The sequence below is a fragment of the Protomyctophum bolini genome (genome assembly GCF_963924005.1).
Source record: "Protomyctophum bolini genome assembly, chromosome: 13".
Lineage (NCBI taxonomy): Eukaryota > Metazoa > Chordata > Actinopteri > Myctophiformes > Myctophidae > Protomyctophum > Protomyctophum bolini.
Window position 1 is genome coordinate 6,932,931 of NC_137874.1, and position 24,551 is coordinate 6,957,481.

Below are 24,551 nucleotides of genomic sequence, written 5' to 3' on the forward strand. Positions count from 1 at the left end.
CTTAAACGACCATATCCGTCATCACAAATCAAAGTGATGAGGTCATCACACCTGTCACCTTAGGTGGTACCGAAATCTGGCTCGGCCGCTGGACTATATAATGGACTATAATCACCGTTTATCCAACTGCCTGTGACATGTGAGACGCGGGTTCAAATCCCCATCCGCATGCTTGTAGTTTTACCTGTGATGTCATTATTATTATTACTATTATTATTCAAGTATTTTTTTATTGAAGTTTGCACATAAGACAGGACAGACAACAGATACATGACAAACAATTACAGAACAGATACAGGACAAAACAACAACACCAGTACTTGACATTCATGTATGAAATATGAAAGTCTGAAATACGTGATGTCATGCCGTACTTTTTATTTGTGTTTTTTTCTCTCTATTCATTTGGTCATTAAGGTCCACAGAATGAGAGCAGCTGCTCTGCCGGAAACATCGCATCGACCTTAATGACCAAATGAATAGCAAAAAAAACCACACCTGTGTGAACTGAGTGGTGCAACTCCCCTCTCCCCCCCCCCCCCCCCCCTCTCTCTCTCATTAGCAGGCAACAGTACAGCACTATCTCTCTCTCTCTCTCTGTTTGGCACAACAGCGCCCCTACTGGTACTAATAGTCATACTCGTGTCATACATAGGTGGAAAGGAAAGGTACTATGTTTACCCAGGGTAACTGGACTAAACTCAAGAACTTGTTTACAGCCAGGCCCTGCTCATAGAACATTTCATGGTAGGGGTTCAATGCCTTGTCCAAGGGCACTTCAGCGGTGGTAATTTTAACGTGCCGGTCCGGGGATACGAACTAGCGACCTTCCGATATCAAGACCGCTCCGCAAACCGTTCGGCCACCGCTGCCCCACATGAACACATAGGTGAACAACACGGACATTGCTGAACACAAATTTAAAGTACGGCATGACATCACATGTCCTGTCCAATTTTGGGTGACTGTCTCCCCGGCTGTTGTTTGATGTTAGGTCAAGAGTTTAAACATCTGTTTTGAGGAGGACATGTTTCTAGTTTCATTATGATGTAATTATCCACATTCTGCACATCCTACATTTTGTTTCAAATCTCATTTGACCCGCAGGACATACTTTGATGTACTTTGTTCTTGAGTTTGATCCAAAGGCTAAAAACTATTATTAACCCATTCAGGCCTGACGTCGAAATAAAAAATAAAATAAAAAACGTTTTCTAAATCATGACAATTTTCGGAAAGATTTGAGGCACATTTTAACGATTTTTCAAAAATAGCAGACCTATACAAGCCACCGAGTGGCGCGCTATGAGCTTGTAGGTCTGCTATTTTTCAATAGCTAAATTACAACATAATATTTAAAACACCAAAAGGGGTTTCCCGTCAAAAATCCAACAGTTCTAAATATTGGTCGTTTTCAGACACATGTTTAATCCACTGCTTTAATGGCCTTCAAAAGGTGATGCAGCTTTACACCCAATAATTGAAAAACACTTGGATCACAAAAAAGGTACTAAATCCATACAAGAAAGGACTTCCAAAGTCAAGTGTTTAGACACCTATAAATGAACATTCACCTAATTGATATACATACAGTAGTTACTGCGTCACATACAAAAGAACCAGCCTAATATGTTCAGCTGCATACCAGCTATTCCATGTTGTCTGTATACAGTTTACACCAGGGGTGACTTGAGAGCTATATACTTTCAAAATGACCAGCTCAACAAAGATCTACTGACCGAAATAATTATTATCCCTTTTGCTGGAAATAGTTACATAAGATAAGACACACTTGGAACAGGAAATAAGAGAGGAGAAATGGAATTGGTATAGTTTTCTTGTATATAACTTTGTAAACGCTTCTGACGTTTGTGTGTGCAACACTTGTGTTGTTTGAGCTGACAGGCCCTTTTTATATCAATCAATGGATTACGGACGGTATATATATTTTAGGGGCATGTCATGTGGTCTACCTGCACAGCCTTTGTGATCACCATCTATACCTTTGGGCACCCCTGGTTTACACTGTAGCTATGTTAAGTATCTTTTAGCTTTCAGGGACATCATGGCTCAGTGGGTTATACGGTTCTTAAAATGCTTGTCTGTCACGTGTTCACATTTTGGCTTTCTTGTTACCCTTTGTAACCCCGTTTAATAATGCTGAAATGCCAGAAAAAAAAGCACCTCTAAAAAAAAAAAAACACACACAATGAATTAAAAAGCAAAAACAGTGACTGAATGAACAAATGTTTACTTAAAATAAAGAATCTGATACATTTTCAGGCACCATAGTCATTGTTTAAAATGGTATAGCAAAATAATCTAGATTTAACGAAAGACAGAACTAAAACTTTAGTTTTTGTGGACTAATAATGTAACCTTGTTTATCAGATTGTATTCGGTTCTAGTTGGCATGGCTAATCCAGCCTTTCCAAAACAATAGATTAATTACATTACAATTACATTCATGTAAATGGTATACACTAGTGTCATTAATCATTGTGATGAGGTACTGGCATACTGTATGTTACCTGTCTTAAAATAGCTGCTCCCCTTCCAACCCCTCCTTTATAAAAAAAAAGCAAATGTTGTATAAAAAGACACATTTTGGTTAGAAGACTGTTAAAAAAATTAGTGCAGGCAGCTGAAGTTTCTCAATAAAACGTATAAAAACATATGTAAAAGTTTACTTACAAGAAGTACCATAGTTAATCATGTATTGTACACTTACACTAATAAGCTATTACGCATCACAAGACATGGTTTTCTCAAACAATTGTAGCACAAGGAATGGATATATTACATGCCGTATTAACAGCAACCAATCCAGACAACGTGATTTACAATTATTTGTAAAAAGATTGAAATTAAATTTTACAAACATGTGAAGCATGCACCTTCAAAAAGAAATCTTCTTTTTTAAGCTCTAGGATTAATCATAATCACATGATTGAGACAATATAGGAGGATGCAGAATAAGCCAGATGTTAACTTTAACATCTCTTAAAATTGGAACTTTGAAACATTGTTGCAAAAAAACAGTTTATTGTTGTGTGTTTTCTGACACTCTAGCATCATTATCTAAAAAAAAAAAAATGTAATAGATTGATTTGGAATACTAACGCTAAAAGATTCCATGGTGGAAACTAAAATTGGTCTATGAATCACACAATAATTAGTGGTGGATATAATTGGCAAGAACAGACGTTTTGACGATTCCAGCAACTCCTGACCCTATTTCAAACTGGAACAGAGACATAACTGAAGACATCAGAGCAATGTCCTAGAGAGACCAGGACATCTGAATCTGAGGTTTAACTGAAGACATCAGAGCAATGTCCTAGAGAGGCCAGGACATCTGAATCTGAGGATTAACTGAAGACATCAGAGCAATGTCCTAGAGAGACCAGGACATCTGAATCTGAGGATTAACTGAAGACATCAGAGCAATGTCCTAGAGAGACCAGGACATCTGAATCTGAGGATTAACTGAAGACATCAGAGCAATGTCCTAGAGAGGCCAGGCCATCTGAATCTGAGGTTTAGAAGATCAGAAGTAGTAAAAACATCAAAGCTTACAAAACGGCACTGTACATGCGTCTCCAACTCGATCAATAAATAGCATTCAATAATATTTTAAAAAAATCGTTTTTTTTGTTTTGTTTTTTTTACTGATAACAACACCTAAAAGATATCTCTACACGTATACTACCAAGATGGTGACTAAAAGTGCAGAGTAACGATAAGCATGCTGTGTATTTTAAAGACATTTGCATTGTACTGCAGCTAAAGTACTGCAGACAAAGCATGTGAATGTTCCAGTACATTCCATGTGTTTCAGTACAATGTATTAATTCTGTAGAGTAAAAGTACAACTTGTGTAGTATGCAGTCAGTAGAAGTTTAAGCAAGCATATATGTATCGTAAAGTCAGTGACAAAATGCTAAATGGTGCTACACGTAAAAGTACTTTCAACACCGCTTCTTTTCTACAAGTGCAATTTTCTTTAGTTCCAGCAATAGAAGCAAGTGAATAGAGATTAGTGTCACCATTACCAACCTTCTGTTAGTAACAGACTTTCAATTTCAGACCTCACATCTGCTTTAGTACACCTGGGAGCTGGGAAGAGACAACTGACAGTGACAAGTTGGCAACTTGCCACGTTACACAGTCGCTCTTGAGACAAATGCTTAAACCATGTTCTGAAAACAGCCTCTATCATGTCTTAAAGGGAAAACTCAAGCAATGAAATAATCATGGTTACAAAATAGCGGTAAGTGCAATTAGGTCAAAATGTAGTTTACAAAAACAGTATAAAGCTTTACAGAAACAGTATAAAGCCTTAATCGTAGTTTATAGAGGGAGCGAGCTTCAGTTACTTATTACGCTTCTACTTGTGAAACAGAATTGGTTTAGCCAAGCCAGCCAGGATCTTTGGTACGTGTACTGAGATAATCTCTCCAATCATCTCGGGAAAGCTGACCTTCGTGGGGAGAGACTGGGCTTGTACGAAAAGGTCGAAAGTGAACTGCTGGAGTTTCCTTATGATCTGTAACGGAAGAGAGACATGAATGTGACAATATTGTAACTGTAAAAGTTTCTTCTACGTGAGAACTGAGAAGTACATGAAATGAGCCTCAACAGGGCAAACCCACCGGTTGAAGGGAGTCCATGAGCCGAGTGAGTTGATAAAATCTCTGGGAGCAATTGGACTTCCTTCCGTAGTGGATGAGGCGATCGAGTTCGTTGATGTAGGTGAGACGTAATTCGTCAAAGTACTTTTGACTCTTCAGACCCTCGACTGGAACTGTTGAGAACAGAAATCTTTGCTGACTTACAAGTGCATTCGATCGATTTTTCTTATTGGTTGAATGCAGGGGAAATTTGTGGCACCACCAAGACATTTCAAAGAGACTGAAAAACAACAGTATATACCGCTGAATACTGCGCCCCCAGTCTGGAGCAGACAGTGGCCTTGTGGTTAGAGTGTCCGCCCTGAAACTGGGAGGTCGGGGTTCGATCCCCGGCCCGGGTCATACCAAAGACTGTAAAAATGGGACCCAATGCCTCCCTGCTTGGCACTCACTAATCAATGGATTGGATTGGGGGGTCAAATCTACTGAATCAAATGATTCCCGAGCGCACCGCGGCACGGCTGCAGCTCACCGCTCCTTGGCTGCAGCTCAGCGCACCAAGAGATGGGTCAAATGCGGAGAACAAAATATCACTGCGGTTACGTGTGTGACAAATCGTATGACTTTGACTTTGGAGCAGAAAGCCCTCATGCGAACAAGGTCGACGTTGCTATCAACAAACAAGGCCCTCCGAATTACAACCGGATGCCTGAAGCCTACCCCCTGTGTCGCTCTTGCCAGTCCTCGCAGGAACAGCCCAGGTACATACAGTACTGTACTGTATGTATTGTATGTACTGTTCATTTGTGTTGACTCAAGTCCCGCAAACCCCTACAACAAGGCAGCACAAGAGATGCTCAATTCCACTTTTTGAGGACCTCTCCAGAGATGCATGGTTGGAAGCAGGAGTGAGAGACAGACGGGCCCTCCCGCATCTATATCTACATTCTGGGACGATGGGAGATGGCGCGATAGTCCAGGAGGCTGAACCTACTGTACCACGCCGGCAATGCCACTAAACCATCTACGAACTGGGGTTGGTCGCTTTATAAAAGTCTTATGTGGGGCCTGGCGGACAGCGTGGCATGCGAGTGCGGTGACCCTGAGCAGATCTGCCGATCATAATAATCGCCACATGCCCCTTACACAGAACACCCTCGGAAGCCACGCCCCAGAGATGCGGGCATGGCTATACGACACTGAGTTGGACATCTAACGTTACACAAAAGAACAAGTACACTACAAAGTGCATACAAAAACTATAATGCTACCTAAAATAGGATAGAACTAAATAGAAAAGTGTGCTCTGCCAGGTTCGGGTTGGCTTCGCAGGGCCCGCAAAAAGTCCATCCCTTTTTCAAATAGGTGGAGCTTGGTTTCCTTCATCCAGGTGTGCTAAATATTTGTTAGCAGTAACTCAGCGTTACAGAGTCATTTTGCCCAATAGGGCAGGAGCCTATCTCCTGTTTCTATAGCGTGAGGCGGCTTGATGTACAAGCACAGCCCTGGACATGACGCTAGTATGTCGCAGGGACAATACAACCATTGATGCTGAGTGCCAAGCAGGGAGGCATTGAGTCCCATGTTTGATAGTTTTTGGTATGACACAGCCAAGGAAGCAGACTCAGACCTCCCAATCTCAGTGCGAACAGTCCAACCACAAGGCCGCTGAATGTACAGTACCGGTACTTACTTTAAAGAAAATAAGAAAAATACTATATATTTCATGACAGCTGCATCAAAGGCAAAATTACAACACATCCACATTCAACACAACGTTACTAAAACCCGGTCCCTCGACACTATTCATTTTCACAGTTGGGAATAATCGATAATCGATTGAGTTTGTAGTAATCGAGCATTGTTAATTCTCTTTGACAAAATAATGACAGCTACACTTACTAATGCTGAAGAGGAGCAAGGCCTTCATGCAGAGGAACTCTTCGTGGGTGATCTGTAGGAGGACCAACTCCTGGGAGAAATGTCTCATCCGTATGCAGTGCTCATACATGCTGGAGATGTGCATGCGATGCCTGCGGAGGAAAGACGTGAGAAGGTCGAGGAGGTGAGACCCAAATGTAATGAGAATGGAGCAAATTAGAGAGGGACGAGGGAGCAATATGCTGCTTATATACAGTAGATTGGACACTTAGTTGGATTGTTGGATGTTAGAAAGTAGACCGGCGGGGCCAAGGGTCAGATCCAAGTTGTGACGATGGCGACTTTAAAGAACTTTAAACTAGCCGGGGCGGCCTCGGTATTCATGTGAATCAGCCAGGTCTGATTCACATTACAACATTTCAGTCACTGATCCATTACACATTATATGATTTTGACAATCAAGCCATATCTTTATACGCTTCCAGCCAGGATATGGACTGCCCTGAAAAGCATTAATCATTTTTCCCCTGAATTCGTTTTCATTTGGCTTTCATGTACTGCATAATACAGAAAAGGTTGATACTACAGCATACCAGAGAAAGCATGCAGGGTGTGCGCGCTCTGCTAAAACGTCTTCCCGAAAATGATCCTGTTTTAAACAGCCTCAGAGGCTTCACCAAAGATACCACTTAAGTAATACTATACAAGATCTGATCGACATATCATTTTCCACTCACCTGCAACATTAGGGCATTCAATTCTCAAAAACTAATCTTCCCCACAATAAAAACCAGTGACAATAGAACATCTGACCAGGACATTCATTATGGTTCTGAGAAACCTGCTGCAAGCATTTAGTTTGTGAAATGGATTTGCATGTGTTGCGCGCGCGTGCGTGTATGTGTGTCTGGCCGTTTTTAGCTGTGTGTGTGTGTGTGTGTGTGTGTGTGTGCGTGCGTGCGTAGCATTCTTTAAGTAGCTTGTAACATGTCAAACTAGGGGGTTTTCATGATTCTGAATCCATTCCAAGCATTAGTTTTGGGCTAAAACGGCCATAGCCGTTATCACAAATGTGATGAGGTCAGTTGCTATGGCCGTTTTTAGCTGTGTGTGTCTGTGTGTCTGTGTGCGTGCGTGCATTCGTGCGTGCGTGCATTCGTGCGTGCGTGAAATAAAGGCAGATACGAAGTGGCACAGTTGTTTTTCTGCATTATGTGTATGCATGACGGGCGGCCAAACGCTTGCTTGCTGTAGGTTGTCATAACATAATGGAGATGATGGTCTGTTGGCTAGAACAGATTTAGAGCAGTGGTTCTCAAACATTTTAATTAAAAGGACCCTCGGTTTGTCATGCATTAGGCCACAGCCAACCAACAGAATGTACAAATGGAGTAATTACCAGGAGGAGCTAGAATGTATTTCCCGGAAAATGCCCTCGATGCCCACATCCTCCCCCATGCTCACAATTTGTACATTCTCAGAGTTACAAATTGTTGTGTACAAAAGGGATATTTCGTACACTGTACACACATTTTGTACTACAGTAACTATCACAAATGTAGCTGGAGCCCCTGTAATAACCTCCCCAAGGACCCCTGGGGGTCCTCAGACCTCAGTTTAACCCATTTTGGGCGCGAATCCCTTTTGGTGTTATAAGCATTATGGTATACTTTAGCTATTGAAAAATAGCAGATCTACAAGCTCACAGAGTGCCGCGCTATAAATAGCAGACCTTGTAGGTCTGCTATTTATGAAAAATCGTGAAAATGTCCTTGACATGAAAAGGGTTGAGAACCACTGACATAGAAACATAGATATTTCAGAGAACTGTCTAAATGGGTTAAGGACCACTGATTTAGAACGGATAGATGGATTTGGGTCACAGCTCCACATACTCATTGAAGACCAGATCGGGTGCGAAGTAAAGCATTCTGCCGTTGACGTTCTTATAGGACCTCCATCCCAAAGCAAACACCATCACCCCCATCCATGCATGTTGAATGACTGTCATCTGGTCGTCCACGTGGAGGTCTCTGAAACCTGACCACAGCATTGAGAGACACAGAATGAAGGTTACATAGCATGAGGTCTCTGAAACCTGACCACAGCATTGAGAGAGACACAGAATGAAGGTTACATAGCATGAGCAATCACTGCACTTACACTGTATAAGTGAAATGGACATTTTAGGTATCAAAAAGAGTTTTTGGTGGTGGTTTGTAAAAAGAAAAAAGACTCTTTTAAGGCCCAAAACTAGTATTGGGAATCAGAAATTGATAAACCACAGAGTAGTGGCGAAGAAGAAGAGTTTGGCCAAGGAACCTTTCCGACTTTCTGAGGGTTTGTCAATAGGCTTCTTTTGTTTGAAGTGCAAAATTTGGTATATAGTCTTTTTTATTGGCCTAAAATATTGTCTATATACATACACTTGCTGACCGGCTGTCAGCATTGAGATTTTTGTATACAGTGTGACCATACTGTACCATTAACCTCCTATACAAGGCAAAACATGTCAAACTAGGGGGTTTTCATGATTCTGAATCCATTCCAAGTCCATTAGTTTTGCACAAAAAAGTGGCTATGGCCGTTTTTAGCTCAAGGAGTGTTTTTTGTGCAAAACTAAAGCTCGAAATGGATTCAGAAGTATGACAACCCCCTAGTTTGACATATCACATGCTACATAAAGCATAATGAAAATTAGAAAATATTGCCTTATATACAGTAGGATGTTAATGGTATGGTCAGATATAAACCCCTATAAATAAATTGCTCAATGCTGACGGTCAGCAAGGGGATTCATTAATGTATATAGACAATATTTTACAGCAATAAAAAAATACTATACCAAATGTCCCACTCCAATCCATTCAGAGCTTTTGGACAGAGGGGAACCTGCTGTGGCCTCCTGACTTGAGGGTTGGGTGAGGTGAGTAATATAGTTTTCCCCCCTTTTTGAGCAATGCATTGCCTTTTGGTTCGATTGCTTTTGGATTACTTTTTGGGGACTATCCTCATTGGAAACATTTAAATGAACTTTGCATTGCGGCACTTACAAATCTGAGTTTAAACAATAACATTTGTATATTGAAATATAGTGTAGTGTAGTGGTTGTTCAATTGAATCGATTATGTTGTTTGATCACGTTTAAGTCATTGCAAATTCATTTCAAATGTATTGTATTGGTCTGCAATACAGTTTGGTTACAGTATGGTCCTGATTGTTACAGTATATGTTCATCCGAAGGACAGATTCCCATTTTTTTTTTTACTTCTCTAAAGGTGAGTGAGCAATTGTACAGTAGAAAAAGGGCAATATATAATATCCTCGTGAAGTTGGACTTGGTAAACTAACTTATTATTGTCATTACATGTGAGAGTTGGCTATTTACTTTTATTATTGTTCAGCGAGCTGATTCATCGCGTGAGGGAGTCGATTGCGGCCTTGCGCTATGCTTTAGCTATTGAAAAATAGCAGATCTACAAGCTCATAGCGCGCCAACGAGTGGCGCGCTACGAGCTTGTAGGTCTGCTATTTTTGAAAAATCGAAGAACGACTGACACAGAAACATATATAGCTTTTTCAGAAAAGACATTTTTTTTATCTGATCTCAGGTCAAAATGGGTTAAATGGGGCGGGCGTGGGTGATTGACCCAGGCGCGCGTTTTGCGTGACGTTCAGACAAAAACAAGATACCTCTTATACACACATGGCTGCACTGCCTTTCTTGGAACAGTTTTAGTGAATGAGTTGAATGGTCTTACCTGGCAGGCCTTTGGCCCACTTCACCACCTTGACCAGCTGTCTCTCTCCGAGTTCATTGAGGCTGGTGAGCAGAACTGCAGCCGAGTCCGGTTGGCCATAGTCGTGTCCTGCATTCACCACCTCGGGCTCGATGGACTCCAAGATGTTGAGGAACACCAGCTGGGACTGGAAGTGTAACCTAGACCGAGGAGAGATGCCCTGGACGGCCTCTGGAGAGTCATGGCTCGGTGCATCCTCCTCCGCGTGTTTCAGTTGTCCTATCTTCTTTAATTTACGTGCTTTAAAGACGGGTAAAAAGAAAGAACAAAGAAAAAGTAATTCAATTGGAAACTATATATAACCGAGTGGACTTGATGTAAAATAATGGGTAGTAAGGGTCTCTTTGCAAAACTGTGATCATGTAGCCTATGAAATGACCACTTTACCACGTCATTGTCCATTGTCAACATTGGCCACATAATTCACATAAACATCCCCAAATTGCTTTATGTTATAGATATTGTTTGTTTACATTTTACAGACGATCTACAGGCTCACAAAGCCTTGCAACATAATGTAATAACCACTTATACTATTGAGAAAAGTCTTACATCGTAATAATCAGTTTCATGGTCGGCATCATGTCAGTATGATCAGTATTAGTATTATTTATGGTCAGTATCATGTCAGCATTTATTTGTTAATTTGAAAATAAACAACAATTATCATAGATATCAATTATCAATATGTAAGTATCATGTCAATTTCAGTGTCAATTTAACTATAGTGTCCATCATGGCCTAACACAAAAATATAAGTACATAAATCAAGAATTACTTTAATTAAAATAGCTGATATTCTGTGACGTAGAATTCATGTAGGTGAATTTCTATATCTGTTCAAGTAATCTCATGTTCCAATAATACAAATCCTAGGCAATGAATGCCTTGAAAAATATCTATTCATATTCTATTAAGAGAAAGAACTCTTGAACAGATGAGTCTTTCTTTACACTACTAAATTAGTTTGTTTTAATTACCACCTTTGGCAAATTTACCACGGATGATTCACTTAACATGCCCTTACAAACTTAATTTGTTCTGCTCATTCTGACCATGAGTCTGACATGTGGCAGTCTACCAATTATACCCTGTTATAGGACCACTTTATCACTTTTCAACCTATCTTCATATAATAGGTCCTCACTAATGATCATGATAAAATGGCACACTCTTTTTCTACTCAGTCTGTGTCTCATAAGAGGGCTGTGGGCAGTTCAAAAACCTGTCCACCAGTGACGTCGTTAGGCAGATTTATTTTTAAACAGATATTTTACATTTTACATACATATTTAGATTTGTATTATCGTGAGAACGATGGCTTCCATTTTCGCGTTGCAACTTGTCAAGACTAGAAAGCCTGCCGTTTCTATTAGCTTGGATTCCCCATCGATGATGTCAATGGTGGACGGGTTTCTGAACTGTCTCTCTTCTCATGAGACACAGACTGAGTAGAAAGAAATTGTGCCATTTTATCATGATTATTAGTGAGGACCTATTATATGAAGATAGGTTGAAAAGTGGTCCTTCAATGATTACAATAATCACGTTCTCAATCTCAACCACATCACATTTATTTTCTTTCATGAGCAGTAGAGTTATGGGAATGTGAGTGACAGAGAAATGCAATACTGTGACAATGTACTGAAGGAATGAAAAAAATACAAAATGCAACGTGTCACTTACTTTGATTCTCAGCTAAATGTATAAGTATTACATTAAACATAATTAATGTATAATGCTCTTATAAGACTTATGTATACATTACAGTTTATCCTGGACCAAAATACTAGTACAGTAGCTGTGTGTGCGTGCGTGCGTGCGTCCGTGCGTGTGCGCGTGTGTGTGCGTGCGTGCGTGCGCGATCGCATTTCTCATTCCCTCTCGATTCCAAAAGAACAAGGAGGAAAACAAGTTGAAGATTTAATAGCAGTATCATTTCCAAGAATATAATTTACATTTACGATCCTACAGCAAACATGGATTTTGTTGTCAATTAAAAATTCCTTCTCTAGGACGATAAGAAATATTATCTGCGGTATCTGATCTTTGTACAGGACTTTGACAATAGTTCAGGTTGAGCTAACCTCGACATGAACCTCGCTTTGAGTTGATGCCAGTGTAAATAGAGGAAGCCATCCCCCAAACCATCGTTTAAAGTTCTCTGGTGCACAAATGTAGCTCAGTGAAGAAAAGTATTTATTAAACATACACGGTTAAAATGTTCAAAATGCTTTGGGAAATGAACTGTGGTAGAATTTCCACAATGGTGCGTGAGATATTTCTGATTACTTCAGACATGCATTTTAGGATCTAATTTGACTAACACCAGAAATGGTTTAGATCTATGTCTCCTTTGCTGGGCAAAGTTATTATTATTTTAAATGGTTCACTCTCACTACTAGCATGATGCGTGTTTTAGCTAGACAAAGCCTCAGTTATAACTGTGTGGACTATAGCCAGTCTCCAGGAAGCAACCTCTGTCTCCAGTGTTGCAAGTTGTGATTAAAGGTCGAACTGTATTATTGTGAAACCATTTATTTATAAGTTATAACCAACATAATTATAAAGCAACCATATGCTAATGCAACTGCTGTCAGAATGGCTGGTTCACAACTGAAGAACTAGAACGTGCGCAGAGATGTAAGGGAAAATTTAGTTTGTACGCCAAGACGCCACGGTGCTCGACTGTTTGCGTTTGCGCCCTATGGGCAGAAGTGAATGCCGTTTTGGAAATGCACTCTATAGAGGTCCCTCAACGACACGCAATTTCAAATTGAGTGGGGCGGCAATGGCTCAGGGGTAGAGTTGGGGGTTGGGAACCAGAAGGTCCCTAGTTTCCTATTCCGATCCCGGGCTCCCCCTGAGTTTGTGTCGAAGTGTCCTTGAGCAAGACTCCGAACCCCTAATTGCTCCTGATGTGCATATAAGGTTGGTGCCTTGCATGGTTTCCTCTGTCATCATCGGTGTGTGAATGTGTGTGTGAATGGGTGAATGTAATGCACAATCTTTGTAAAGCGCTATATAAATGCACCATTTACCATGTACTGAGTATAATTGGATGTTGCGCTCTTGATCAGGCCATCAGGGTCAGCACCATGCCTACATTTCCAACTAAATTAGATTTTTGCCAAAAAACAAAATAAGTGGTCTATTACCAGAAACCATAGGCAGAGTATGGAGAAGATTAATATTTAACCAGCTATGTTTAAGGATGACATGAACAACAACATAACAGCAATTACATGCACTGACTAGAGTCTACTTTAGTAGTCTAGTCACTAGACTACTAAAGTTTACCTGCCTGTCTTGTCTTTGTTTTTTGAGACTTTCGCCTCTATTTTATTATTTTTGTAGAGGGATAGATACAAGGTGGGCTGACAGGAAAGGGGGAGAGAGAGATGGGGGGGGGGGGTGACACGCAGTAAAGACCGTCAGGATCGGGAGTCGAACCCGCGGCACACTGCCAGACTGCATTACCAGCCAAGGCAGTGTCTGCACTAGAACTAGTGCAGACTCTCTCCCAATCTTCCGGCGTAGTCTGAAAGCCCACCTCTTCAGACTGAATCGATTTTAACAACAACATTTACAATTCTCTCCTCATGGTGGCTTTTCAAAGGAAGATTGCCATCTTGTCTCTGTGAAATGTACAACACTATTACAGTTCTGCATGTAATTTCAAGGGTAACAGGGAATGTGGTGTTCCAACTGAGAACCCGCAAGCAATTATTCACCTTTCCCTTCAATCTTAAATGTGTGTGGAAATTATAACAAAGATATTTCAAAGAGTCTTTCTGGCATTTTCAAGGTCTTCAAATTAGTAGTATAGAGTAATAGTCAATTTGTGTAATTTCAATATTGCATTATTAAAAGTTTTCCGTTTTAGTGGAAATCTAAAGGGACAAATAAATGTAAGTGTTTTACATGTCCGTGATGACAACTTGAGTGAAAGATGACCCTTTTTTTTGGTGCCACAACAGGAACCAGGTGTGCCTTTTTACTGACAATCAGAGCATTACATTGTATTCTTCCCCCCGTGGGCTTGTCAGTTGCTGGTGGCAAAATTACCAGCATTTCTGCAGCTTTAATTCACATCTCATGTCATCTTTGTGCTCCCTCTGTACAATTTTCACCGCCAAACAAGAAAGAGAAAATGGAAGAGAGCGAAAATTGAACTCGAGACAGAAATTAGTTCACCACATCACGTCAATCCCGCAGCCTATAATATGACGAGCAGGGACCGGTGAGAGTGAAGGAGAAGTGAATGGAACAGGTCTAAATTGCATGGCAGCCCCAGTCAGGGGCTTGATTATCAGTAACATCCCCTATTGTGATGATGCACCAATTGAAGCCACCAGGCTCAAAAGTGTTATATCAAGCACTTGGAAGGATGGCTCATAGTCTCCTTTTTTGAGAGTTTACTTCTGCTGGGTGGTGTATGTGTTTCGGTCATACAGTACTGTACAGTATGTACTGTGCTGTGTTTTGTCAAAGTACACATACGTTATATTATGTTATGCATACAGTAAAATAGAATTGCATCCCAAGGAGACAATCCCAAGGAATGGGAATACGCAATGTACTGTAATGCAGGTTTGTCCTGCGAGTGCAGACCAAAGCAAAACGGTGCATTAGTCAGTCCTGCATGGTTTTCTGAAAGTTGCATTCCCTTTTTCAGTTCTTGTTTTTGTTTTATTGGCGCAGAAGATTTAAAAAGGAAACCCACATGACCGTCACGTCACGTGTGTTGCCCAAATCTATACGGTCACGCTAAACAAAAGAACTATGGGAAATGTAACCGAAAATGGTAACGGCCACCCACCGCATTAGGTAGGTTTAATATAGGTGGAAAATGTAAATGGAAGTAAGGACGGTACATGGGAAGGAGCCAAAATGTATATATACTAGTGACTACAGTGACTAAAACCTCCATATATTCAACCATCATACCTCCAAGAGTCATTCCAGCCTCAAAACACTTCTTCAGCCGGCATGAGGGACAGTTCTTCCTCCGTAGTTTGTCAATAGTACAGTCATTTCTGCTTGCGCACAGATATTTCTGTTTGCCTAGAAAGATGAAAAACAAACGTTATCTGTAACAACTAAATATTCAATTTCATAATGGGAATTATTTTGGATTGTAACAACAAGACAACATTAGACATTTCCAGGTAATCGGAGTATACAATGTGGTATCCAATTCATAGGAAATCATTATTTTTTGCACTTTTGCACTCACCTCTATGGTCACATTTTGAATGAGCTGACTCTGTAGCAAGTCATTCATTTCATCATTTGACGCTTTCTATTTAATTACTCATGAGAACGAGTTAAACGAAACAAACTGCTGTTCAGTCCCTGTGGTGGTGTTTGGATTTGTTTTTTGTGCATGCAGCATGAGTTACAGCTGCAGCGTGCTCCCCATAATAACTCAAAAAAATACAGGCATACTTTGCACCCATTTACAACAAGTAAGGCCAAATACTGACAGCCACTGTACCAGTAATACGGCTGGGGGGTGGTCAGATCAACATATGGAATGAATTATGTACTGGCCATATATGGAGCGTGTCTTGAGTGTACAGGGTTTGATGAGGTGAGGTCAACATAATGGAATGTCAAAACAGGTCAGCTCCATATACAGTATGGAGATCTACGTATGGGTGGCAGTGGGGGCAGTGTCTTGAGTGTACAGAGTTTGATAAGTGCACAGGTATAGGGCCTTAATTCTCTGGCCCGTTGAGAACTCTAGTTTTCGCCGGCTGCCCGGGGGTGCGGCTGCATTAAATAACTTTGGGGCGGGCCCGGCTAGAGTTAAATGGACAGGTATCAGTCAAAAAGGGAGACATCGAAGAGGAAGAATGGATGGTGAAGGATCAACATGTGGAATGTCAGAACAGGTCAGCTCCATATATGGAGATCAATGGGTTTGAGGTTTGAGGTCAGATGTAGAGTTGCTGGCCAATATTGATGACATCAGGGATCTCCATATACGGATAAATATTGATAACATCACGTGATGTCCCGAGGCAACTGAGGGAAATGCACGATTTCATAGTAAATGCGACCACATTTACTATGAAATCGTGCATTTCCCTCAGTTGGTTCGTGCTTTATAGTTACAATCTTCATAGTTAAAATCAAAAATTACACAGAGAAAGCATCCGTGTCGTTTTAGATTAGAACATTGGTTCTCTAAGTGGCGTCTGGGGACCCCCAGGGGTCCTTGAAGGGGGTACCAGGGGGTCCCCCAGCCCCAGTCCCCAAACTAGTTAATATTAGGGTCACAATCGGTTTAACCATATTTCATACTTTGGCTATTCAAAAACAGCAGATCTACAAGCTCATAGCGCTGCACGAAGTGACGTGCTGTGAGCTTGCAAAATCACGATTTGTGCAAATCTTTGAATATATACCGTATATGTATGGGGGGGGGGGGGGGCGGGTTCTTGACTACAAGTTCTTGACTACAAGCTCGTAGCGCGCCACCGAGTGGCGCGCTACGAGCTTGTAGGTCTGCTATTTTTGAAAAATCAAAGAACGACTGACATTTTTAGAATCTGATCTCAGGTCAGAATAGGTTCATCAGACCAGTGTGTGTCCCAGTGGAAACCTCGTATGAATCTGATCTCAGGTCAGAATGGGTTAATAAGGGTTGATCGATGCACTCAGATTCCAAATGGAGCAATTTAAACATTACCTTCTGCTGCTCTCTTGAAGAAAACTTTGCAGCTGCCACAGGTGAGCGCGCCATAATGACAGCCAGACGCCTCGTCTGCACAGATCAGGCAAGTTCTTTGTGGCGGGAAGAAGAACTCCATGGGGAACATGTGCTCTCTGCTGTCAAATCTAAAGGCAAACAACATACAAAAAACATACATTTACTGTATATAATCAAAAAGTACAGTATACAGAGGATAATGGACATTTTCCAAACATATGACGAGGAAGAAAAGAACGTCCATAATATGCACACCTATACAGCGGACAGGTGCGTCGGATAACTGGAATTGGAGAAGTAAAGAGAAAAAAAGGGATTCCGCACAGCTGTCCTCACTTTGATTTAATGAGCAACGTTTCGGTCGTTCAGACCCTCATCAGGCATGCCTGATGAAGAATCCCTTTTTTCTCTACTCCAAACATTATGACAAACAATAATTTGATGCTGTCGAACTTGTAACTCCATATCTTAGGCGCTTTTTTTTACCCACAAATGTAGTCGTTATGCGGCTATGCCAATGAATTCCTCCCCCCCCCCCACGCACATTTCTGTGTGCTGTCCCAGCTGTTGTGTCATACTGGCTCACCTGCCACCTGAGCCCCATTCATATTTTATATCTGTGTATAGGCCTATATGTGTTATTCCACAAATTAATGCCCTACTGTATGTTATACTTCGTTGTACAGTGTCACAAAAACGTGGCAGATCTGCAAGCCTAGTGGTCCAGGCGAATGCCACATTTAGGGCTATATCTTGCTCCACCCTTTAATCCTTATCCCTAAACTAATTTGCCATTTTTTTACTATTTAAAAAAAAACCTTAAAAAAAAAAAAAAGTTTAAAAACCCTTTTAAAATAGTTCAAATAGCACGATCTACAAGCTCACAATGTCTCGATGTAGATCGGCTAGTTGAAATATTTTAAAATGTTTTTCAAAATAGTAAAGAAAACGGCAAATACATTTAGGGATAAGGGTGGCGCAAGATGGAGCCCATAGGCTCTGGCCTGACCGCGCATCGCGTGTTCAAGTCCCGTTCATGACGATCCTATGCTGCATGTGTCTCTGTCTCTCTCTCCATCTTTCCTGTCAATCTATAACTTGTATCTATCAATAAAGGCAGAAAAGCCAAAAAACGAAAAATCTTAAAAAAAAAAAATAGGATCTACAAGCCTGTATCGTTTTGCATCACAGTGCATTGTGAGCTTGTAGATCTGATATTGTAATTGAATAACAATAATAATCCTTTGGAACACAGGTTCCCCCCCCCCCCCCCCCACTTCCTGAAAAGTAACGTTTTGGACAGTACGGAAGACGACAGCCGGGGCTGCGTACGTTTGTGACGTTTCGTATCTTGTTGTGCTGGGGAGACAGCAGCGTGGGCTGGGTGCTGTCTGAGCTTGACAAACTAAACCTCAATAACCTTGTACTCAGTGTCAGTACAAGGTTTCCATTATTTACAAATCAAAGGGATGGCCATGGGAAAGAGATTTGCACCATCTTATGCAAACATTTACATGAGCATATGGGAACAGACAGCACTAGAAAAATGCAGACTTAAACCGACACATTAACTATAGATTTCTGGATGATATATTTGGAATATGGCAACATAGCAAAGAAGAATTCCAGGAATTTATTGATGTTTTAAATAGCCATCATAGATCCATAACGATAAAATATGTGACACACACAGAAAGGATTGACTTTCTTGATGTAACAATCTTCAAGGGCCCAAACTTTAACACAAATGGGAAACTAGACTTAAAAGTATTCTTTAAAGAAACAGACACTCACGTCCTATTACACAAAACGTCATTCCACCCGGCACACTCCTACACAGGAATAGTCAAATCACAACTACTAATTTGCACGCAAAGAAGTGATTTCAAAATAGCTTGTAAAACTCTATTTAATGCTCTCAGACTAAGAGGATACACTAGGACATTCCTCTGGAAAGCCCAAAATACCTTCTTAGAAATAAGAGTGCGGGATCCAGGCCCCAAATTGGCCCTGATAACCAGTTATTCAACACAGAGCACACTAGCCAACAACAGAATAAAAAGGAATTTTGAGGACCGAACGGATGATCTTCTAAAAGATTATAAAATGATATCGGCCTACAGAAATAAAAACCTTAAAGATTATCAAGTACACAGCAAGCTAAAATAAATCAACACACCAGCACGCCAGGGACCAGAATACTTCAAACCCAAACAATTAGTAAAAAATAGAACCACAAAACGCGTTTTAGAGATTAAACAACAAATAACAGCCAGAACCAGCAACTGCATTTACTTAATCACATGTGAAAAATGTGGTTTACAATATGTTGGAGAAACAGGTAAAACAATAGGTACTAGGCTGGGACGACACAGATACAATATTAACAATGCCAAAAAGACAACCACAAGATTTGTGCAACATTTCATGGCTCACAGCATTGAAGCTCTAAAATGCGCTGGACTTCAACACAATCCCAACTGGACAGTAGGACAAAGACGTTTTAATGAAAAACAGTGGCTTAAGAACCTCAACACGGATTTTCCTGGAGGCTTAAACATGCCTAAAATCAGATATTGAACACAACAAAACTTGAACTCAGGATTAAACTGGAGAAATCTAAAAGTGATTGGATCAGACTTCCTTCGGATACATGGCGAATGCATTTATTCCTTGCATTGTGCCTACACATGTGTGTAGGCACAGTGCACTACACACTGTGTGTGTAGGCACAGTGCACTGAAGTTTTTTAATTCCCCCCCCCCCATTTCCTGAAAAGTAACGTTTTGGACAGTACGGAAGACGACAGCCGGGGCTGCGTCTGTTCCAGACGTTTGTGACGTTTGGTATCTTGTTGTGCTGGGGAGACAGCAGCGTGGGCTGGGTGCTGTCTGAGCTTGACAAACTAAACCTCAATAACCTTGTACTCAGTGTCAGTACAAGGTTTCCACCTTACAGTGACAATGTTAAAAAAAGAAAATGTACAACCTATACTGGACATGTTACAAAGAGATGACAAACATTTGCTGTCTTAACTGCTTGTATATAACATTGAATATAAATTTGTTATTCCATCTAGTTCTTGAAATTTGATCTTTTACATTTGCTCAGAATTATAATGATGTGAACTTGTGAAGTGATGCAAGTGACATTTAAATAAGATCCATGATATGTAAATAAAAGGCATACTGTAGGTTATGTGGGTTAACATTGAAATTCATGCCACGACTTAATCTGGACCATGGTGTACTAAATAAATAAATCCATGACAAAACATAAAACATATCAATTTAAAGTAGCTAAAAACAATTTTGAATTTTGAATTTTCCTTAATTACGGAAAGCGATCCCTTCTCCACCCAAACACACCCTGTCTACAGTATGTTCTACTGTAACCGATGAAGTAATCTGTGGCTTTGTGTGCTAAAGACTGTGATGACTGCAGTGTGTGAGAACGCTGTGGGCACCAACACATGGATCCACGGAGGACAAAACAGAATGCAACCTTGGGCACAGAGTGGACTGGAAGTGCATGAAGACATAAGCATACCTCAAGGGCATACAAAGACAAAAACACTTAGCTGGAATACCACTATCTCCTGTATAGCTTCAATTTAATGTTTTTGTTTTTTGTTTTTTTGGTCAAATGTAGAATACACAGCAACTGTCTGGTTATTGTTTGAAACATCGTTGTCATGAAGATTGCCAAAAGCCCTGAATATATCTGAGAACAGAACTGCCTGTGCCACTGTAGCCACGGGGAACCTCATAATGAATATAGTTCGGGCAATGTAATTATAATAAATAGGCCTATAAAATATAGAGGTTATACAGTCGGCTTAGCTCTGGTCCATAGCCAATGCTTCTATGATTCTGCCCTGCATTGGCTATGCTACTTTCGCTTTTAACTCTCACATGGAACTCAGACCAGCCTCTCCTCTTTAGCGTAAATAAAAAGAACGTTTTTGCTACTCACCAAAACAAAGGCGGGTTGTGTCATTAGAAAGCCTACTTTCCTTAGTGGACGCACTCTGAGCCCCCCATAAACGGTACTTTTACTCAGAGTGCGTCCACTAAGGAAAGTAGGCTTTCTAATGACACAACCCGCCTTTGTTTTGGTGAGTAGCAAAAACATTATTTTTTAAATACGCTAAAGAGGAGAGGCTGGTCTGAGTTCCATGTGAGATTTAAAAGCGAAAGTAGCATATAGCCAATGCAGGGCAGAATCATAGAAGCATTGTCTATGGAACAGAGCTACAGTTGGCTATGTCTTGTGTTACATGAACTGAACTGTGGTTTCAGGCAGTGAAACCCCCCAAAAAATAATCATATTTGAACTGGGGACCCCCGACCCTCACAAGCACTTGTAGGATTTTAGGCATATCATTTTGTTTGACTCGGTTCCACAGATAAATATCGTGAAAATAACAGATCGTTGCTAGGCGAGGTGTGCTTGTAGATCGGCTATTTTCACAAGTTTTGCGTAGTTTGTCTTTTTATTGTTAATTTTTTTGAGAACCAGTGGTTGAGAACCACTGCTTTACACTGTGTGTGTGTGTGTGTGTGTGTGTATACACACACACACACACACACATAATGGGGGGAAATGGACCAAATTGGCGGAGAAAAAGATTATATTTAAAAATCAGACCAGTCTGAAGTGAGTGGTGCTGTACTGTACTCGTGCTTTAGTACTGTATTGTAGGCCTACTGTACTTGTGTGTGTGTGTGTGTGTGTGTGTGTGTGTGTGTGTGTGTGTGTGACGTTGCGCAACAGTGCCATCCAGTGGTGAGGTGTTTCAGCTGTCCGTGCTCATACACAGGGACACGCATACAGTACATATAGGGATGGACATGCATACATCGGGAGGGACGGACACACATAGCTATACGCAATGGAGTGGCTGCACCACTCAAAAACAAAACAATGGAGATTTAAACCTATAGGAGGTTGTGAGCAGGGGGACAGGGGCTGATCTATGGGTGAGATAGTCAGATTGAACTGCATGCGGGCCAACTCAGACTGACAGCCTTCCCCTGATCGATGACAGCAGATTCCTCCAGGCACTGTTGCATTCCGTGTGGCCACGTTCCTATACACGATCGTGGCCACAATTGAGTCTTTAAGGCAATTCTTCATGTGATTACATCGGACGTGTTGAAAAGACGCACCCTAGGAGAGGCGAGCGCGCGCACGCTTTGCTATGAATACACACTGGTCTGTTTCTTTCCGCGTGCCACTCACAGAGAGCATGCCAAATAAACTGTGAGATAAATGGTTATATTGTTGACTTCATTCACCAGTTATTAATATCCAAGTTTAAAAAAACAAAAAATACTCCCAGTCCCACCCAGATCTTTCCAGGCCCAGTCATCAGCGTGCACGTTCTGTGTATATCATCCACCATGGTTGTGATCATGTGGTCATGTAGACATGCTGGTTGATCCACCAGGCCACCCTGGAAGCTCTATATAGCTATGTGAAATTGTTACCGTAATAAAAATGCAGTCGCAGCAATGCTTATGTAATGTTGATACTTTAGCCTCCAGTATTAATATATAGTTGTGGCTGAACATATTGGCACCCTTGTGTCACAATCTGCCATGCGCTGCCTGCCTCTGCCCTGTGTACTACTGTGTCCAGTGTGTCCAGACCCTCCCCTCTCCTTCTTTGGACTCCTAGTGTTTCCTGCGACTGTCAGACGTTCCTAATGAGCTAACAGAGACTATTTCAGACTGCCTGTGCTGGATCATTGTATTGTTTTTAGCCTGGCTTATTGACCAGACTCATATCACATGCACTGTCGTCGTCGTCGTCGGAGGCAATTTTTCTTGCCACCGGCAGATTCGCGTCCGGCCCACTGCGAGGCTACTGAGTTTTGCCCTGTGAGGTGTGGTTATTGTTTTAAGTATAAAGTCATAGATCTCCTGCCTTTCATTTGAAGTTGAAGTTTCTGCATTTGGGTCCAAAAGCTGACACCAATTGCACATAAAAACCCAGCAACTCAACTGCCTGTTAAATAAGTTGAAATTGACAAGAAAAAAGTACTTGGTCTCCACAATATCTTATTTAACTGTTAATAGTACATAAATTTAGTTTTTTGAATCAGAACTTAACATTTCATTATAAATAATAGATTAAACACAAGTTGCCTTGGCAAAGTTATGGACACCTTAGTTTTAATAGTTGGTGGCACCGCCTTTAGAGAAAATAACTGCAGTCAAGTGCTTCCTATATAGACTTCCATGACTTCAAGACTACACCTTTATCCTGGTAGTTTGCCCCCTCTTCTTTAGCAAACTGCTCCAGTTGACTAAGATTATAAGGGTGCCTTCTTCCTCCGACTGTTGTTTTCAGATTTAGATTTAGTGTGGTTCATGCAGTGACACAAAAAGCAGACTTTGGGTTTTGGGGTTATACGTGGCACGTGAGTTAACTGATTCTGGAAGAAATTGAATGTTATTTCTTTCACAAAAATGCAAGGGGTGCCAATACTTTTTTGTCATCCCCCTCCTGTAGTCATAGTTGAGTAACCTCCCATCAGTATTTGACAGGTTTTTGTATTTAATGAAGATACTAAAGTCATTTTGAATGTAAAGGTGGTTTTGTAGAGAGATTTCTATACCCCGCACTGTTGACATTGTCACACTGGGGTTTTACCAGGGTGTGGTCCTGGCCATTTGCATTAACATTGCACGTATTCAAAGTCAGTGACCAAAAGAAAAACAGTTTGCCTCTTCACTGTTTCACTGTGCCTAGGGCTAGGTGACGATGCAAATAACTTCAAAACACAGTACGTTGAAACACAGTGGCGTGTGTGGTCTCATGGCACGTGCCAGCAATGCCGATTTGAGCAGGTGCTGTTGCAGTTCACCCATGAGTCCTGAATCTAGGTTTATGTAGCCTACAGCTGGTAAAAAAGAAAATAGCAACGGATTCACTGGCAACCTCACGCTTGGTGGAATTTGCAGCTGTCCTCACAAAAATGTGCACCATGCATCATTGCACCAACCTTGATCCATGTACAGTAGCTACAAATCCTACCACGGTACCTTTTGTTTAATTTTCGATTTGCAGTCCCAGTGAATGATTCGCCATAATTTTACTTTCTCTGAACAATCAAATTACAGTGAAATGCAAGTTAACCTGCTCTTTGCTGAAATGAATGAACCTAATTTTGATTTGGACTATAATCAGGGCTGCACATAAGTGGTAGATCGGCTTTAAATAAAAATAAAAATAAAGTATCTAAATATTGCTTTGATGCTCATATTATCCTTAGGATAATATGAGTTTGTGCTTGAAATGTACTGTAATTCTGCAAAATGTTAATAAATATTTCAATCAATCAAAGGAAGTATTAAGAAGTTTGTATTAGAATATGCATAGGGCTGGAATACACATGGACAATTTGCAACTCTGGATTTTTTTAAATAATGGGATGAATCTAGAGTTGCAATACTCTCCATTGACTCCCCAGTCCCCACTTATCCAATACATATCGTTTTGCTATAA

At 40.9% G+C, this 24,551-nt stretch overlaps 1 protein-coding gene across 2 annotated transcripts in view; it reads right to left on the minus strand.

Moving 5' to 3' along the window:
* Positions 1-572: 572 nt before the first annotated feature.
* LOC308326916 (androgen receptor-like) overlaps positions 573-24,551 on the minus strand; it is a 31,466-nt gene continuing 7,487 nt past the window's right edge. Inside the window, exons 2-9 of one of the 2 annotated variants that reach the window (XR_013965142.1) lie at positions 17,016-17,164; positions 15,266-15,382; positions 10,277-10,555; positions 8,411-8,555; positions 6,537-6,667; positions 4,656-4,807; positions 3,263-4,549; positions 573-3,225 (exon numbers count right to left, since the gene is read on the minus strand). Coding sequence is in view for 1 of the 2 variants with exons in the window: in XM_080779991.1 (XP_080636117.1) it covers positions 4,391-4,549; positions 4,656-4,807; positions 6,537-6,667; positions 8,411-8,555; positions 10,277-10,555; positions 15,266-15,382; positions 17,016-17,164 (1,132 nt within the window). In the remaining variant the exon portion in view is untranslated. Of the gene's footprint in view, positions 4,550-4,655; positions 4,808-6,536; positions 6,668-8,410; positions 8,556-10,276; positions 10,556-15,265; positions 15,383-17,015; positions 17,165-24,551 lie in introns of both variants that reach the window. The other variant, XM_080779991.1, reaches the window with a different exon arrangement.